The sequence below is a fragment of the Rhopalosiphum padi genome, chromosome 2, assembly GCF_020882245.1.
Source record: "Rhopalosiphum padi isolate XX-2018 chromosome 2, ASM2088224v1, whole genome shotgun sequence".
Lineage (NCBI taxonomy): Eukaryota > Metazoa > Arthropoda > Insecta > Hemiptera > Aphididae > Rhopalosiphum > Rhopalosiphum padi.
This window is the reverse complement of record NC_083598.1, coordinates 85,916,387-85,938,143: the sequence shown is the minus strand read 5'-3', so window position 1 is coordinate 85,938,143 and position 21,757 is coordinate 85,916,387. Positions and strand designations below refer to the sequence as shown.

The following is a 21,757-nucleotide window of genomic DNA, read 5'->3' as shown; positions in this document are numbered from 1 at the left end:
GCCCCGGACTAGGTGAAGTTTGATTTTTTGAACGTGATAAAAAACGTAACAACGACCAATATTAAATAAACCGGTCTTTGAAAAACAGAAATTAGTTAAGATATGGAACCAATTGGCTGTACAATAATATTATGTATTGGTTGTATAGGTTCCTTGTATAAGGAGATTAAATTAATTATGATTTATTTAATTTGAATTTTTAAATATTAATTTATTATATTGATACGGATGACACTTATTTGTTTGTGTCTACACTGACTAAAAACAAGCAGTTACATTTTCATAATAATAAATATTTTAACGAAAATCGTCATATATACAATTATACAAGAATAAAGACGATAATATACATTATTATACTTTTATCATCCATAAATTTAATTTAATATATCGACATTTTTGTATTCAATAAAACTTTCATCACACTTTAAATCACTCATACACACAAATTGTTTTATAAGCATACAAAATAATGGTTTTAAATTTTAAGATAACAAAGGGAAATATATAATAGATGTATCTCCTCGTAATACGAAAAGAAAATATAGTTAATATACATTTTTATGGAAAAATTTGCATATCTAAGCTCCGTACAATATTATTTATTACATAAATGTTAGAAAAAAATAGCAAAAATTATTTTAATATTTTATCGAATGCGGTTCATCGTTGTAGAGCATTAAATCGTGTTTACAGGTGTATATTTTATAGTATTTAACGATCATATTTATATACATATTAATATATTATATATGTTACCATTACGTACAAGAATACTACCGGACCCATAACCGTTCTGGTTGACCGCTCCGGTTCAGTTTCGGGTGTCAAACGCCGACAACGGCGGTGGCGGGACAGCCGAACAGAGACACGGACGCATTAAACATAATATTATATACTACATTACTACATATATAATACGTATGCATAATATTATAGAGGTAAGAGGTATAATATATACATACGTCAATACGTGGTGGTGTGTATATAATACGATTGTGTGTATCAGTGTGTATGTATAATATTATATTGTATACATATAATAGTATAGTGTAGCAGTCCAAACAATGCAATTAATTGTTATGAGCGGTTTCATGGTACGCGTTCGAGCAATTTGACAGCCTTTGACCCGTACAGGTCGTCGGCAAGCTCTCATTCTTCTCTCTTTTTCCTTCATATTTATTTTATTTTTATTTTTTTATTGCCCACAGTCTGAGCACGTTTTGCCTCTTCGGCATTGTTATCATATTCACACACACACGCGCGCGTGCGTTACTGTGGTATAATATAATATGTTTAAAAACGAATTAACACGCGCGCATTCGTACGTAAACAAATAATTGTAGGTGGATGCAGGACCAATGTCACAATATAAGAATTGTTCCTAATAAAAATAAAATCATATTGCGTAGAAAAGTAAACGTTTTGACCTACAGTAGGTAGGTACTGCAATAGATACTTATAAAATAATTGTCAACAGCTGTAAATAATTGTAGTATTATTACTATACTTATTAAATTATAATAGAAAATTGATACGTATATTTCATCTCGTTCGATGTTAAGCGATATTGATCGGCTTATTCGTCCGTATGTCAAAAATACAATGATAATCATTATAAATCGTTTCTCTTGGCCGAATCGTTTACACCGTTTTACACCGTGCATTGTTCTCGGTACGTGACTTTGGATTGATTTTCACGGCCAACAAATAAAAAGGTGTGAAAACCTGCACTGCGAGGAGCAAAAAATAAGAATGAGCCGACAGACAAATCCGTTGACGCTGGCGCCGGCGCTTAACTAAATCCAATGATACCATGTTATCGTCACGAAATCATGAACCGAGCACGTGGGGACCGTTCAAAGAAATCTGAGGTAAAAAGCAAATATTTGTAGAAAATGAACAAATAAACATACGACGAATCAAAATGTTGTTTGATGACTTTATGAGTTAAAAATATGAAATAAGTATTAATAGTATTCATATAACTACATATACATATTGGTTATTCATTCCCAGTTTTTATTTGTTTATTCACGTCTAACAAAACAATGTGACATTCAATTGGAGAAAAGTATTTTTTAGACATATTTACGTTTTTGCCTACGGATGAGTTACGTCACAAGAAAGGGGTTTGTTTTACGATCACCATGTATACACATTTTAACTATTAGTAAGAGATGAGGACACGAGCATCTAATAAAAAAAAAAATTGTAAATAAGAGACGTGTCAAACTGGGTTATATAGTGGCGAAGAAATCCGTTAATGAAATTCTGATGTAGGGATTAACATAAGCCTAGGATCCGATAAACACAAACTCATGTGTAATTAGAAACCGACGAAAAACAAGTTAACGTCACTCTAAGACAAACACGAGGAGCAAGAATGAGAAAAAAACCTACCAAACATCTATTTAGCTCGCTGATGCAAAAGGTGATGTTTTGATACGAGTTCGGGTATAATTTGTATAATCCAAGAAAAAATTTGAGTAGGTGAGAAAATGTATTCTGCAAAAACACTATAATTCATAAAAATTATAATATTTAATTTGTGGTCTTATATACTACAACACGGGTAAAAACGTCTCAAATTTCGAATAATATATAGATTATATAGGTAGTTAAAACACGTTTATCCAGAAGTGTTCTAGATCAAATAATAAAAAAAAAAACATAGTTATTTATTGTTTAATCAAATAATATGAAACAGTATTGTATATCATATTATCATAATGTCATGTACAATATTACATGTTACATTATAAAAAAGCTGGACAGGATACAAAGCCGGGCTTTCATCTCAACACATTAAGATATGCCGTAATTTTAAATTCCAAAGCCGTAATAAATCATCTAATTGGTGAACAAATTCTGAAAGGAACTCTATCAAAATTGTGATTGTTTAAATTTTTGAATTTCTTGAATAAATTCAAAGTTATTTTAGATTTTTTATGCAATTATTTTTATGTGAGAAAACTTCTGTGAAAATTTAAAAGCAAATATAACTCTTCAAAATACCAATAAAACGACTCATATCAGTATATCACTAAATATGAGTTTTACTACTTTTTACTTTTCACATTTTACTACTTAAAAATATATGCGTAACCCTTCCATAAAAATATTTGTAAAATGCACGATTAACATTTGTCAATATATAAATACCCAATTTAATATATTGCAATATAATTTACTTTTAATTGATAAAATAATAATTTAGTTATTAAAGATTACAATCATGCTATGTCCTAAAATGTCACTTATTATTGCTTTGTAATTTGTATTAAGTTCTATCACTGGATGGTCTTTCACTCTTCCTCCTCAAATATTTGATATTATTGTTCTTTTTTTGTTGTTGTATGTGTTGATTTAATTTATCGTATATTTATTGATTATTATTCTTTGAAGCAGTTGAAGCCATATAAATTAGAAATATTTCTTTGATAAAAAAAATTGTTTAGTACATCATAAGTACAAACAAATAATTATTAATTATTTTAAAATGCTGACCTAATTTTTTTTTTATCAAATGTTTATTGATATAATAATATAATACATATATTTTATAGTTTAAACATAGATTACTTTCTTTAACATGTATTTTACGATACTGGGATCCCTATTCTGTAAAGCATATATTTTATATATAAATATGACGAGTAAAAATAAAAATGATATACGTGTTTCCAAAATTACACTAATATAAAAAAAATATTGGTATTTAAAGACCTGTTTTGATTTACTTAATTATTAGATGATGATATACAAAAAAGGTAACGCGGAGTAACATGTAATTAAAATCCTCAGGTCGGCCGTACGACTGTGTATTTTTAATTACCTTCGCGGTCTCGGAAGACTATAAAAGAATCACTGCAGTTGTATACATATAATAAACTCCCGGCGGCGGTGGCGACGGCGGCGGCGTCTAGCGTACGCATGTTTATAAATATAATATAATTGATAGTGTTGACACGAGCGTGTGCAGCTAATATAGAGAATCCAGTTGACATTACACACGATGGAACGCGCGCGAGCGCCTGCGAGCGCGGTGAAGAAGGTGGAAGGATGATGAAGTTTAGGTGAACGGGTAAGGGTGACGAGGAGCAGGAGGAGGAATTGAAAAAAACCAAAAAACAACAACATACAACAACGATCTCTTGTGACGGATCTGTTGGGGAATTAATAAAAAGTGTTTTATGGCTGTTTAAATGTCATGTTGTCAGTGTATGGTAACCGGTAAACTGGTCTCTCCCCCGAGAGAGCCGGCGGAATGCGTATTTAATAGCGCGTTTTAACTTATGCTGTCTGTGTGTCCGACGACAATTAGAATTCCGAGTCTGACAAAATGAACTGCTGGTGTGTTTTTTACAAGTTGTTACATGGTCGACCTGTGTGGGTTTTTTACCGCCCTCTCCTCCACCCCCCGCCGCGGCTACTACCCCGCAATGCCCACTCGCGCATGTTTGTCCACAACCGTAGTCACCGCCGCGATGCTGCTGCCGTTGCCGTTGCCGCTGCAGCCGCCGCCTCTGCCCCATTCACCGCGGCTTTGATTTATTTACTGTTCAGATGGCCATCTCCCTAATGTGCGTCCAATATGCTGTCGATAGGGGAGAACAACAAGCACAACCGTAGAATAGGTTGAAAAGAGAAAAAGAAAAAACACAACGACGGCGACCACGATCTCTTTCTCATTACCATAATAACCCGTCCATTAGGAGAACAATAGTTATACTTAAGAACGTTTTGTTTCGGTTTTTTCTTTACGATTTAAACATTTTTTCATTATCATTATTATTATTATTCAACTACATCGTACACTCAATGTCATTAATCTCGTTCGAAATATTTGGCACGGGCGCCCCTCAAATGGCTCGAATGTTATAGATATGGTTGACCCGTATTATTGAGCCCACGCGGTAGCTACAGACATTTTATACTTAACCATAAATCATTCATAACGATTATCACATTCAATTTATTTAAGTAAATTATTGATAAAAACAAAAATTGATTTACATATCAATTATTATTGTAATATTGTTTATATCTTTTCTACACGTGCTGCAGAGTAAGACGTAAAAAAAGATTTTTTGAGTGTTTATTTACAGATTGATTAATTTATATTTATAAACAAAATTAAGAGAAAAGCAAATGATTCGTCTATCAAAAGTGCACTGTAAGCACACGTTTACTGAAAATTACTAAATTTATGCCAATGAAACATTAATCGGTTTATACCTAATCATTAATCAAATAATAAATAATGTATATATGTATAATGTATATGTATATATAAAGCCATATTATAGTCATATAGGTAGTAATTAATAAGACGTAATAATATATGTAAGCTGTTATAGACGGGAGTATTGTATAAAGTAGCGTTTGTTTTAAAAAAGTTTTATGTCAATATTTTAAAATATAAAGGCCTATATTATAATATTATGCTTATATACATGTTGTCATCATAATATATGATGATTATGTAGTATACAGTATTTAGAGAATTGTATCTGATTATCTTACAAATGAATAGTTAATACTTATAATACCAACCTGCAATCTACGTGGTATTTCCAATCGCTGGTTAATATTAATCATATTATATAAGTAAAAAAGTAATCTCAACTTATAAAGACTATTGGGATATTTTTCTTTCAAAATAATTTTTTACATAATAGATACATTTTATCAATTCGCTGTTTTGGGTTTTGAAATAGAATAATATTTTATTCTTTTATTTTCAATAATTAATTTTTAATGAAATAGAAATGCATGTTTTACTATTAATTTATAATAATTATATTAACATTAAACATTTTTAAACATACATATGTGATATGTCATTTATATTAGGTATATTTAAATTTGTATAAGTGACTAAATTAAAATTTATCAGAGTTTAATTTTTAAATCTTTTTAAGTCAACTACAAAAACATCCCTAATAAAACCTTTATAATACAGAAGTAATTTCGCTATGGAAGAATAAATATTATTTACGTTCTATTGTATAACCAGACCGTTCATAATTTCTCAATGTTTGGACTCTTTCTATCACACGCCCAATATATCAGTTCCAAGTGTTCCAACCCCGTCTTCTTGTTAGGTATGAGTGTAAAGGGGGATAAAGAACACGAGAAGTCGTATTTTGGTAGTTAAGAACCGTCGTAGTATCGTTTTTATAATGTGCTCGAAGGTCGCAGAAGACATATATAATTTTATTAATGTTCCGTAAGAAATCGGAGCTGACCTTAAAAATGCATTGTCACAACATTTTGGCAAGAATCGCGTCGGTCAGCGGGTGGGACGGCAATGTAACGTTTCATTGTCCTGCACTGGCCGGTCGGACACACACTGTTGTACCGGAACGAAAGAAGCGCGCACCAAAGGCATATTCCAATTGATACGGTTCGCTAAGTTTTAAAAATATTATTATTTCGCCTTTTTTTCCAATAATATTATATTTTCTATTACATAAATCGAATGGGTATACAGTTAGCGTTTTGACTTGCTCCTCCTCTCCTTAAGCCCCCTCGGGGTGACGGATCGAATTTCGATTTCACGATTGATGCACCCGCGGGGGAGACGTTGCACCTGAGTTGCCCCACGAAAATTTCATTCTACGTTTGGTCCTTTAGAATAATATAAATGGTATGTATACAATATTTTAAAATATTTTGTTAACAATGGACTTCAATTTCAATAATGTTTTAGTATGAAAAAAGACCTTCATTTTGAATGAAAACAAAATTAGATTTCAATATGTGTATATAATGTTTATTTACCTATTTCCTGCAGTTACTATTAGAGGTATGACAATGAATGTAACAAAGTAGCTTTTCAGTAGCTATATGTTTTTCTTTATCAATGATATCCAACTGACAATACAAAAAGACAGGGTGCTACGTCTTTACGATTTATGGACGTAGGTACCTATACTTCAATTGTGTTCAATACATAACGGTACATAAATGTACATAGGTAAATGTACAGAATTTTATTTGAATTATTGCTTATTATTTTACCTTTTCAACACCCACTTCACCCAAGATTCAAAATATTCCATACGCCTTTTTGTTATAGATATTTACTATTGACTTAACGTCTGAAGTGGTAGTTTAGCACGCTCAATACAACTTAATACTCTCATAACAAAAACCAACCTCGTCATTTTTCATTATTATATAATTACCTATGTGAAATAAGTTATAAAAAATTGAAATTAAATTCAATTGAAAATATCAAAATATAAATCAATATTATTATGTGAATTATCATCATAAATTCATAAATAAATTTTAATTTACTAGCAAAATGCATCTTTTATTTATTAATATGTGTAATATTATGGTACCTACTAATTATACATATAATATACCCACATAATGACCGTATATATAACGACTTATATATCATTTATATACATATATATATATTATATTTTTATAAATATTGTAATACATTAATTATAATATCGTTTCACGCATTTCTTTAATATTAACATCGATTATAAATACTATGTACATTTGTACAATGTACATATACAAAATGGTTAAATTTTGAATAAGTTTATACACATTTCAATTGATGTACCAGATTAAAAATAAAAATTCCTAAAGGCTGACTATTTATGCTTCCCGGATCAGAGAAAAATATAAGTACTTAAGTTACACACATATTGTATTATTGATATATAAATAAGTTGCACAAGGGACACCTACTTACGTATATATACATAATATGAGTCTGTGCTTACACATATATATATTATTATACATTATATACTTAAATAATTCACGCGGGTATACGATAATACGAGGGGCACTTAATAAAGTATTGTGATTTCGAGTATTATGGCGATGAGTGTATTAAAAATGTGTGTTCCCAACATATTATATTATTATTGACCGTATATATAGATAACTCTATAATATGTGTGTATTATAATATATATATATATATATAATATGTGTATATATTATGTATGTATTTAAAGCTGTGGTGGACCATACATATGTAGATTGAATATTTTGACTGCACGAGGTGTTTGACTCGTGACCATCAAGATGGCGGTATCGATTTACCTCATCCCCGCCCCTGTTCGATGCCCCCTGAAGGGAAACTCGCGCTGTACGATCGGTCTATGTAATAAAAGGTACACGAGTCTCAAGGCGGCGGCGCGCTAATAAACGCACCGCGTACACGGCCCGCTTTCTGTGTGTATATATATATATACACACACGAGGAGCTGTTGCAATAGAAAGAGCGACCGATCTCGGAAGGGGGAAAAAAGAAGAGGCAACCGGTTCTCTGGTGTGGTTTTTTATTTATTTATTATATTATTTTTTTTTATTTTTACGACTTCGCCGACGACGACGACGACGACTACGACGACTAAGACGACGACGACGACGATCATCGATCCTCGTGCGTGCGTGCGCGTCCACGATTTATCGTGCAGTCGTTCCCACGCCCACGCCCGCGTGTTCACGTACTATATAATATGCCCATCCGAACCACGACCGTTGCCGCCGACGCCGTCCAATATGGCCGGTGAAAGCATCCGCGACAGTCGAGAGGACGAGAGGTCCAGACTACCGAGGCGTATGGGTACGCGTGCAGGCGTGCTGCGACTGCGTTTGCGAACCGACTGTGAAGCGCACGGCGGCGTGGCGATGGCCGATGACATCACGAGGCACAAGCGTGTCAAAAGTTTCGATCTTTACTTGCCCATATGATAATAATATTTAGCAACCGGTGTCGTTAATTAAATTGTAAAAGCTATGTATTTATCGTTAAACGACGCGCGACGTGGTAGAATTTTGCGTTTACATAATATTTAATAGTGGGTATCTATATACTATATAGGTATCTTTGATTTCCCGTTACTTGGCATTATGCAGATTATGCTATAAACAAAAATCCGGAAAACACGGTGGGCTAGATTTCTATGTACATAGATATGCATATAGGGTGTTCCAAGAAAACGGAAAAATATAAAATAAATCTTAAAGAAGTATAAATATGTATAAATTTACAATTTTTTTTTTATTGAAAACAAAAAGTACATTGTATGCCATTAAGAGTCCACAGGTTAAAAATCTTATACCTTAAAATTAATGACCGAAGAGATTTCGGTCACATATATATATATATATATATAATGAATCATATAAAACGAATTTAAAATGTTGAACATCAACACATAAATGCCTATACAGTCATATACGGTATATTATTTACGATACGCTATATGCCTATATCATATAAGACTATACATAATTTTATAAGGATATTCAGCTATACCTATTTATTACAGAATTACGTAATACTTACATATAATAAATATTTCATAATATTATATTATCGGCCTATACCTATATTAATTAATATGCATATTTGGTACTTTCCTAGATTTAAACGTATTCGTTATGAGTGTTATATATGTTTTTTTATTCAGTCGACGACCATATATACTCGTATTTTTACTTCATTAGATATGTACATAAAAGAAAAAAAAATCGAAACTTAATGGTCAAAATAATATATATATATTACCTATAAATAATATACCTGATGTATTTAATTTTTTAAATTTTAAAACCTTTATGTATTTATTTATTATTTTAACGTATATCGGTATAAGTTTTGTATGTATACGATAACCCCTACAGGCTACACATACATATTATGATGGCATTTAAACACTTTAAAATGTTTTTTAAAATACATAAAATAATGTGGGTATTTATATTATTATATATTTTTAATAAAAATAAAAATTTTGGTTTATAAGAAATACATACATCGATTTATGTTATACATAGACTTTTAAAAAAAAAAAAAAGAATTGCATATTAATTTATAGTTGTTGTAGCCATAAAATGTAAAAAAGTGTTAAACATTCATGTACCGAAAAAAATATTGTAGGTATATTGTTGAATTTAAGAACCGTGAGAAACAAGTCAATCACTTAATGCTATTTATGGATTCTTGTCAGCTATTGAGCTATATGTGGTATTCGAATTCATTAAATAATACATTTTATTAATACATACCTATATAGGATATAAAACTCTGTTCTCGTGGACTCAATTACAATGCGTCCTATATGAAATCAAACGAGGTATCTATACCTATACATTTATATCCATTTTTCATTGAATCTTTTCTTTTTTTATGTTATTTTTCCTTTATAAATATATTTAATCCATTAATCTTTATAGACATCCTTTCCTTTCTAAAAACTCGATGATACCCATCATTATATAACCCATTTATATATATATATAATACTTATCAATGAAAAATGAAATATTTTAAGCAACTTATTATAATATAAATAATTCAATTTTCACTGTCGCTATTTCATATTAGTCATTATAGTCATTACTATTCATTACTGTATAATTAGTATAATAAACTGAAAGTTATCTATGTTTAGTGCTTACCAATATTATATATACATATAGACTATATATAATATATACTCATCGATGTTTAAATACAATATTATATTTATTTAAATACCTATATTGTTAACATCGGCTTCTTTTTAAATTTTGACAATATTCGATATCTTAGCTGCACATACACAAATAATATATGTATATTGTATTAGATAATAGATACCAATGAAAATTAATATGTACCTAATACCACCTATATGTAACTATTCAGTGTGAATGGTATGTCGTTATTGCATACTATGGGTATATATATAGTGTTTATTACGTGTATATAGGTATAATAAAAAAAAAATTAACGAAACATTTTTTCTCAATGAAACTCGACACCACTCTATTTCGTCTTATTATGATAGAGTTTGAATTTCATTTCACGTCTACGCAGCAGCTATACGCGTAAACGCAATAACGCATAGTACGTACATGTACTTGGCGTTGGCGAATATATACATAGGTATTATAATTTATAAATATATATGCCGTACAGACATACCGCAAGAGTCACAAGCATTGCGAAACGGTTTAGCGTCAAACGACCCCGCAGGAACAGCGGTAATTTTGAGCACGACGATTGCGGTTTATTTGTTTTTTCAAATTATTCAGTCTCAATGATATAAGTGGTAGTTGCAGTGATGGTATAGGTATACATGTTATTATTATTGATTATCGGGTGGAAAAATAATGAAAAAATAAAAATAAAAAATACCAAACGTCCGTGGCACGCACGAAACGAGATGGATATTGTGTTATGTATTGTATACACGGACGCGATTATATTATATTGCCAGGAGATCCGTATCTGCGCTGCATCGCCGCCGCGGTTGCTGCACCGTGCAACCCCGTGTGCACTTGTGCATGCGTAACGCGTGTGCGTGTGTGGGTATATTATACGCGTGTACGTTACATGCGTATAACACACACGCACGGCGACCGGACAGGAGAGATGACACGCGGATCCCCGCGTGTCTAGACCGCGTCCCCTGCTGCTGCTGCTGCGGCCGCCGCCGCGCTAGCCGGGCGGCACAGGTGCGCGGCGCGTTGGTGACGCATAAACGCCAAATACGCGATGGCGAAATAACGAGACCGGACAGCCGTGAACGCGCCGGCGGCCGGGCGACGACCAACGAAAATATCATATTATATTAATATTATTACGTGTGTACGCGTCGCGTAGGTATATTATTATACTATATGCTCATATATAGTAATAATAATAATAATAATAATATTTAAACGTACCCACACCGGCGTCGGGTGGCGGCGGCGGGGCATACGATATATAATATTATAACGCGATGCGACGCCGACGTGCAGCGTGCGGCGGACAGAGACGGAACGAAGAACGTGTACGCAGGCACAGACAAATGAACAAACAACGCGTAATAACAATGTTATCGGCTTGTCGGTTCGCATTGTTGACTAGACACAAACATGGGCACGAGCCCGAATATTTTATTATACGTATATAATAATGTATACGCGCGCGCGCGCGCCCGTGTGTGTGTAAAACATAATAATATTATAATATTATTATTTTACGAATACCACATACGTATATATGTATATTATGTATATCGTGTACGTACCTATATATTATTATTATTATTATTATTATGGTGAGCGGTGTACGCGACGAAAAAAATATTATCCAATTAAATCCCGACGAGGGGCGGCGGCGAGGGGACGGTTTTTCTGCTGTCCGTTGCGAATTACGCGATATTTTTTTTCACCCAAATTTAAACGAACAATAGCGCGCTTATCTTTCGCTTTCGTAACGTACCGTCACGCGTTTGATAACGCGCCGTACACGGTACGCAACACTCGTGTAATAATATCATATTATATATTATATTGTAATGAAAATATAATAATATTACGATATTATAATTTATAATCATCACCCGATGGTAATTTTATTCGTCCGCGTTCGTATGTGCTTCTGCTAAATCGTTTCGAAAACAATGCGGCCGGCGTGCCCTTCCCCCCCCTCGGTATACGACCGCCACCGCCGCCACCTCCCCCGACGACATCCAAAGATCGAATTACACGCGTATTACAATAATTATATATCTCTACGACGATATCGTTATAATATACCTTTCTCCCGGTCGCCCACGTCCGACGAGAGCTGCCGAAAATCGTGTGTCGATTAAAAAAAAAAAAAAAAAAATGTGATATTAATATATATTATTGAATTTATTACAACGCTTTAGCGTGTACGACGACGACGACCGGCACACGCACACATTGTACGCATTCGTTTTCTACAAAAACGTCCGAATTGATATTATTTACAGTATAATATAATATGTACGCGCATAACGTCGTGTCGTGTATTCAGTAATACGCGGTGCGCGCAGTAGACGACGACGGCTAGACGGACGGGCGTCGCGATAGTCGTCGACGATGACGACGGGCAAGAAAAAAAACACTCGCGTTCGGTGCATATAAAATGCGTAGTATTATTGCGTACTGCTGCTGCTGCTGCTGCTGATGCTGCGCGGAGTCGATCTGTGCATACGAATGACATAACAACGCGTGAATAATAATGTGTGCAGGTCTCGAAGCGCGTGATGTGTGTGTGTGTTTGTTACGATATGTTTCATTTTACGTGACGCTGAAAACGTTTTAGTGAAAACGAATAATCGTATATTAATAACATTATGCGGTCTATAATAGTTCACGTAGAAAAGATCTATTTAGTTCTTAACTTTCTGCCGATAGTAAAAAAATCCAACAACGTATAACGTATAGATAAATACATTCACGTAACACCGCACGTATTAAAATTATATATACACAGTGTTTATAATATATATACATTATACGGGAATATTATCATTATAATAATATTATACGGATATACGATAGTGTACCTTTCATATACTTATATTGCGTATTATTCAATATCTGGGCATATAGAATTTCTCTAAGTTTATCGTAAAATATTTACGTGTATGGTATAAACATTATATATTATATATATATATGAATAAACGAAGGATTTCGTTACTCTTTATGGTCGTGCACTCGACGGCGTTATCGTCCGGGGCCGATAATGTGTCATTCCGTCGTTATGATAATAGCGCGTTACATACACATTATATAATATATCATGTGTAAATCTCTTACCGAGAACAGCGAGACGTGTGCATCGATGAACCCCATAATGGCTAATATTATTACGCGAAGAACCCCCGATGAGGCGACGAGTTGTCACCGGGAACACGGGGGTGCGATCCCAGCTGACAAATTTGGGTCAAGGTAATAGTTAACGCTCGGCGCAGGCGGGTGGCTCGTACCTATAGTCACCTAAATATTATACATCATTTATAGAAGGTCGCGGCGCGGATTATATAGGATTGTCGTGAAAAATAAAGAAAACAAACGTCCGAAGTGTACTATGGACGAAAACGAATTCTACCGATTAACGGGCGACCGAAGAGACGACCATATGAAGAATACTACATACAGTATACCCTACCTATGTACAGTCATATATTATGTTATATGTGTTATATTTTATGAGTGTGAAATAATACTAGGTCCGCGCCGGCCGGAAGTGTTTGAACACAAAACACGCACGCGGCACACGTCGAATATATATAATGGATTTTATGGAGTATACTTACCTGTACATAATATCATTAATATCACGGCGATATCGTATTGAATCGATTAATAATATACCTACCTATGTATAACAGTTTTAAACGTTGTACGAATATATTTTATCACCGTTGAAACTAAACTTCGCGAACCAAGTATAATATGTTGTTAAGGGGATGAGGGTAGCGGTAATTACCAAGTATATGTGTAAATTATAATATATGACAATAATCGTCGTATTACGTGTAAAATGCAGTATGTAATAACGAAATGACAATAAAGCGTAAACCTTACCTGCGTCATCAGTCGATCGGCACCTGTGCCCTCGTCGTCTTTGAACTCGATGTCCGCGTTGTAGTTGGGTACTAGCTCCATGAACCTGGAGTCGTTGCGCTGGACTCGACCCTCTGGTGGTCCGCTGGCGGTGATTGAGTACTCGCTGACGTTGGGCTCGTGTTGCTGAAACACCAGCGGCTTCATCTTTCGCGGGTTCCGGAACTTGGACGGGCCGCGCAACGGGCCGCAGCCCTCCACGCCGACAGCCGCCATCATGCACACAATCAACGTCAACGTACACCTCCACCGGTATCTGGACGCCACCGCAACAACGCCACCGCCGTCGCCGCCGTTCCTCATATCCGGCTGCCAGACACCGCATTACCGCGGCCTTTACTCATACAGCAATCGGTTGCTACACGTCATGTAGAGATTCATGCGTAAAAAAAACAAACAACCAATGGTTTTTATATACATGTACATTGTATTATAATTGCAAATACTCGAGTTAAATTTTTTTTTTTAAAAGAGAAGCCAGAGAGGATACAATAACCTACAAGTGATATTTTCATAATATTAAATTTGTATAAGTAATAGTAAAGCATCAAATTAAAAAAAAAATTTAGATAAATTTTAAGCCACACATCACTTCCGTACACCTATCGATGTAATTAATCTTAAGTCTGTAGTTTTTTCTTTTACTATAACTTAAATTATTGTGCGAGAACTGGATTTTCTAAGATAAATATACTAACATCAATAAGATAAGATTTTTGGACTCCGATCTCCGTAAATTCTGTCTAAATAGTCCACATACGAAACAAAATAATATCAAGAAATACTTCTATAATTATTGCTATATTATTTTGGGTTAAGGCGAATGACGCTAAATACGAGTGTATAATATAGAAATAACTGACCGTGCTGCATTTTATATTTTGAATTTGAAGTTATTAAACAATATTCTAGCACCATATACTTGAAGGCAGTATAAAATAATTTTGTAATGTATAATATAAAATAATAGTTTATAATTATATATGGTAATCAAATTATCTGTTGTCCTGTTTGATATATTTTATACTTGCCTATCATTGCAGTATATATAGTGTTACAATATATATTTTTTATATTTCTGAAGGAAATTATGTGATGTTACAGATATTGCACGTAAACGTTTACTATAAATCTATAGGTTTATTAAATTAAAAAGTCGAAAAAATAAAAAATAAAACAGATTCGTGGTCGTTTTTAAAATTGATGCAATTATATGTAATAAAATATGAAAAATGTATAATAATACTTTTAATTTACCAAAATACTAATTTTTTTATTGAAATAGACAAGAATTTATAGGGTATTTATTGCATTAATGGTATTTATTACAATTTAAAAATTACAAACAGATCAAAAATTTCCTATTTCTTCGAGAAAAAATTATGTAGGTATATTATTTATATTTAAGTTTGTTTTGTTTAATAATATATCAATATCGCCGTCATATTATAAGTTATTTTAGTCTATACAACTGTACTTAGGTAATTTTCTAGTGCATTATTATTTATAATACCATAATTAAAATTGAACATTATTTTATTTTATTTTAAAATAAATGTGTCTAATCTTTGAATTATGTATAATAACCTATACTAGATATAGCCAAATAAACACATACACATATCTATAAATATATATAATTGATTGCTGTACGAGTATATTATAGTATTTTATGTTGTATTCAATATTACTTTATGTACCTGGTAAATAGTATACATAACCAACATATGTATGAAATAATATTAATGAACCTACCAATAATAACAGTTATAGATCATGTTTTTACTATTTAAATATTCCAACTATAAGATAAGATAAATGGTAACATTTCGACCCAGACTACCTAAATGATTTAGGCTATATCATAATATCATATGTAAAAGATTAAATAAAAGAATCTGTAACGGGATTTTACCAAGAACTGTATCCACAATAAAAAAGACTGTTCCCGCTGGGCGCCAAGAAAGGTTTTTTATATAATCTATTTTACGGATATGCAGACCTGCAAATAGGTACCTATATAGAACTGTTTGCAGTAGGCATCTGTTAGGTTAGGTGTATATATATATTATATATAATTTTGTGATCTTAAATCTTTTTTTATGTCTAGACACAGACACACAGTGACATTATACGAAGTATCTAAGTATTCATAAGAATTCCGCTGTACTAAAAATAAGACTGAATCTTTTGGATCATTAAGAAATCATAAGATTATAATTATTGTATCATTATTATTAATTACTGTGATCTGTCATAAAATTAACGAATGATATTATTAATTTATAATTATACGAAAAAAATAATTAATCTTGTTTAATGGAAATTGATGATGAAAAATAATATTATAATCACTACTATAATATAGTGTATTAAACTACTGTTGAGTATATTAATTTTATCAAATTAATTACAAAAATGATAACATATTTTATGAATCACATATCTTTTAATTCGAAGTAATTTAGTTTATGACTAATTTATTAAATTATATTTTTTTCAATATTAAAAACTCGTTATACTTTATTCGATTAACTTTTGTGTTATAATTATTTATAGTTATGTTGGAGAAATAATAATAATTTACAATTTGAATACTTTTTTTAGTTGTACTTGACGTTTTCTTTATTAATTACGTAGGATATTTAATCTATTCTATCATTTTGGTGTATAATACTTGTATTTTAATAATTGACTTACCTTGTGAATGCCGATTATTGATATTTTGTAAATATCAAGTTGGAAAAAAATAAATTAGTCCTAGTGGTATGCCGCACTATAAATGCGCGTTTGGCAACTAGCCGTTACCGCACGTTACACAATTCAAAATAACGAAAAAAATACGAGTTAGTAATTTTTTAATTTATAAAAACTATTAACGAAACTTAATGCACGATATCAAACTGAAAATGTTAAGACATTTTTTTCAAAATGGTACTTTTCAAAACCGATCTCGGAATAAAAATGATGGAAAACTTCGAATTCGGTACACCGAAGTCGCGCCGAACCGATCCTGGTAACAAGGTCAACGAATTTGAACCAGACTCAGTGATGTTGTTGTGGGTGTGAGCCACGACTGTTCTCCCACCCCAGAGTACGGAGCTCCGCCCATTTCGTGGCCGCCTCCATGTACACGAGGACTGCGTCGCGTGTGCCGCCGGTACCCGACCGCCGACGTACGCCGAATAGTCCGACAAACCCGACTGGCGCTCTTGCGGTCTTGCGGAGCCTTTTGTGCACTTCAATAGACAAAGGTGCAACGTTCGTTGATCGCCTTGCATGGTGATCCCGTGAATTGTTCTCGAGACATCGATCGCTTCCGGATCAACTCACCGATTTTGTTGTGTCAAAATCCTTTTTGGTCATCTTAATATAAAGGTAAAGGTGTGGCAACTGCATGATATTGTGATACACATACGTATACAGCCTTTTTTCGTATAGGTACCTAAATAAAAATAACAATACCTATTATAAGTTTATATTTCGCGAAAAATCTGTAGACAGAATGTTTACAATAACTTTTTGATTTATTTCATTGTATAATAAAACCATGTAGTAAAAAAAAAAATAACACTGCTTCGTCGGTTACATTATTCTAGAAAATATACCTATATATAACCTATGTGTATCTTAGATGTAGAAAACTGGGTTTGTCCCTTTTATCTTCTTTTTATTCTTGTCGCTTGAAATTGATTTCTGACGTTTCCTCTTATGGCGTCTTTGCAAAACTATTATACTTGTTAATACTCACTACTCAGTATGCTATAATCCTTACTTACAATATTGACAGATATGAATTACCTATATGGTACCTACTGTAGGTATATTTGCAGGTACCTACCTGCCAAAGTATGTTAGGAGGATTAATAGGGTAAATGTAACGTCGTATCACACTATCACATAGCAAAGTATATACAGCAAGAAAATTATGTTATATAGCTATGTAGGTAGCTCAACATTACTTATGTAAAACGAAAAATATAAGCATATAAATACCATATAGATAGAAATTTATCATTGATAAGTCATGAATATTATTATTATTTTTAATATTAATTAAGTTATATTACATATAAAGTGGATTATATATATATATAATAGGGTTGTGAAATATACTTAAAAATTATATTATTGTTAATTCATGATATATAGGTACCTAATAATAAATTGTTATAAAAAACTATATATTAGCATATAGTTTGTCATCTAAATTCTAAAATGAATTATTAAAAAAAAAATTAATTTTAAATTGGTCATTGATATTAAATTATTAAACAGATATTATGGCTATCAACGTATAATCAACATATCATCATAATATATTAATTGTACCTATTTTTATTTATATGTATTAAAATAATAATACTTAAAACCGTTATAAATAATTAATATAAAATTAATATTTAATAAGTAATATGACAGTACTATCTGAACGATTAAAACAACTTTAAAAACGTTTAACTTATAAGAGGTATACAGTTTAATGTTTTTATTACTAACATGAATTATTTCTATCTAATGACATCAAATTTAAATGAGGTTTCCTGGCGAGACAGGAAGTCCATACAGGGAGAACTAAACTACACATTTCTTAACGACTTATGTTTGGCTTTTAGCTTTTTTATTGTAAGCATGCACATGCAACTTTCATATTTTTTAATAGCAACATATTATCTGTACCAGGTTTATATAAACTGAATCGATAAGTCATTTTAATCTTTTAACTTTGGCTTTAAAACCAAAATTCACTTATGAATTAATGTTATAGATTAAAAATACACAAAATCGTAAGGAAATGTTAAAGAAAAAAATAAATTTTTTACTTTTCTAAATATAATGTATATTAATTTAATCGTAGATATAGTGGTGCAGCGAGTACTCTTTATAAGTGCATACTGCAGAGCTCTCAGGGGTTTAATTTTATGAACTTGCAATTCATTTGAAGTCAATAAAAGAAAAAAAAAAACCAGGAAATAAATCTTTGTATGTACCTATATTGAGTATAAGCTATTGCAGTAATGAATGTAATGCATAATTTGAAAATTATTATTGGATACCTTGATACCTACAAATAGAAACGAATTTTATACTTAACGGTAAAAAGTTTTAAGTTTTCAGGATTAATATGTCATAGATTACGACAAAATAACTTAATTGATTAAAAAAGATCTTACTATGCTTTTGACTAAGAATCAAAAATATTCTACTAAAAATCACCAATTGCAGAAGGAAATTGTTTATATCAAGACGTTATGATATTAGAGTATAGACGCGAAAATAAAAATACTATTACATCATTAAAACCAATAGATATCTAAAATAATATAATGTATGATTTATTTATAGGCTTCATTATATTTTAATAATAGCTATTGTATTATAAAAACAAACATATAATTTCAATGTTTTTATATATTTTAAACAAAGATGACGGATAACAAATGGATGTATAAAAGGCAAAAATAATGGAAACAAATAAGAAGGCGTTTATAATATATTGGAAGCCATACTGGATTTTTGCGTCAAAACATGTGCATATACAAAGGGTGTATTTTTTATACATGAAAGTAAAAAATATAATAATAAAAAATGGCAAAATTTCGATCTTACTGTATTCCATTCAAAACAAGTTGTATGTTATTTATGATGACAAGTAACTTCCGCAATATTAAATTTACTGCTATTTCAAGATTTGTCCAGTTAAACAATAATATTATTTATAGTATTTTCTCATCACCTCGCGTGTTAAATGAGCAATATAAAAATGAACCAGTAAAATATAGTTAAAAATGTAGGCACTATCCGTATAATACAACTCATAAAAGTCCTAATAAGTCATCTTTACACCATATTATTATGGCTACAAAGTCTTAAAAGAAGCAGCAATATGATTAAATATTTTGTCAAAATAATACCTGTATAAAATATTATTATCTATATAATATTTTTTCAATTCAATTTTAAAAAGGTCTACCCTTACACATTAATTTATTATCATTTAATTTATATCATTAATCACTCGTATAGTTGTATCATATATATTATCGTTCGCGCATGGGCATTTATTATAAAACCAATGAACGAATCACACTCCATAATACATTCCATATAGCCATATAGGTGCTATGTATAAATTATTAATACTCAATTTCTAATAACATTGCCACACAAATATATAACATTAAACGCTGTAGATTTGTTACTTCGAGTGCTTCGATTCAAATACATAATATATAAAATAAACTCTTATTATTTTCAAGGTCCTGCATATATTATATTATACATGTTAAAAAGACGTTATACCTATCATTTTCAGAGGTAAAAACATATCCACGCAAGACAAACAAGGCAGCATTAAAAGTTGGTTTTAAAGTAATAAGAACATTTATAATGAAATTTATAGATATTATATACGCAATACGCATAATATTTATAGATATACCTCGTCGTAGTTTTTTAAAACATCGAGTTTTAAACTAAATAAATATTTATTGTGCCTTTTATAATGATATGTATTATATTCAGAATATAACAAAATTCCGATGAGATTGTCTCCGAAATATTAAATGTTAACAAATTTTGTCGTTCTAATAGTAAATTACAGCTGCTGTATCTACGTGTCTGGCATACGCAAACACTAGTAGTCCATTCCATAGTACAAGCACTTGCACACTGCAGTGGTATAGCGGTATTTGTAGGCTCGCAGACACACACACACACACACACACACACACACACACATACATATATATTACATATTATACGAGATGTACGCACACGGTGTTGTCTGTGAGAACAGAGATCGTACCCGTGGGATACCGTGACCGCCGATGTACACGCACAGGTGCTCGCTATATAATGTTTCTACCATAGACCTTATACATATACTACCTTAATATGACTAAGTATGAGGTCTATGGTTACTACACCCCCTCCACATTTTACCTGTATGCACATAGATACATAATATTATGTATATACGTGTAATATATTATATAGTGTGTAGTATATATTATACTGTATACACGCACGTACACACGGTAGGTACTAACGTGCACAAGAAACGTCGGTTTCTCACTGATGTTGTTATATATTACCCGTCGACGGCAGCTGGGTCTTCGTCGTCGTCGTAGTCGTCGCTATGTATAGCTGCATATAGCCGTCGTCTTTTTTACAGCGCGCTCTCGCGCTCTCCTTCCTCCTCCGGGCGGTACAGGTGTGCCGCCCGGTATCATACCACTTGCCCATTGGAAGCTGGGCGTGGTCCAAAAGTTGCTCATCATAATCATCATCATCATAATCATAATCGGCATCATCATCATTATCATAATCATCTTCGTCACCG

At 32.0% G+C, this 21,757-nt stretch overlaps 1 protein-coding gene across 1 annotated transcript in view; it reads right to left on the bottom strand.

The window, feature by feature from the left end:
• LOC132920858 (desert hedgehog protein) overlaps window positions 1-17,439 on the bottom strand; it is a 41,596-nt gene extending 24,157 nt beyond the window's left edge. Inside the window, exons 1-2 of the mRNA XM_060983576.1 lie at window positions 17,113-17,439; window positions 14,374-14,770 (exon numbers count right to left, since the gene is read on the bottom strand). Coding sequence (XP_060839559.1) covers window positions 14,374-14,715 — 342 coding nt within the window. The 5' untranslated portion in view covers window positions 14,716-14,770; window positions 17,113-17,439. The remainder of the gene's footprint in view (window positions 1-14,373; window positions 14,771-17,112) is intronic.
• Window positions 17,440-21,757: the final 4,318 nt, after the last annotated feature.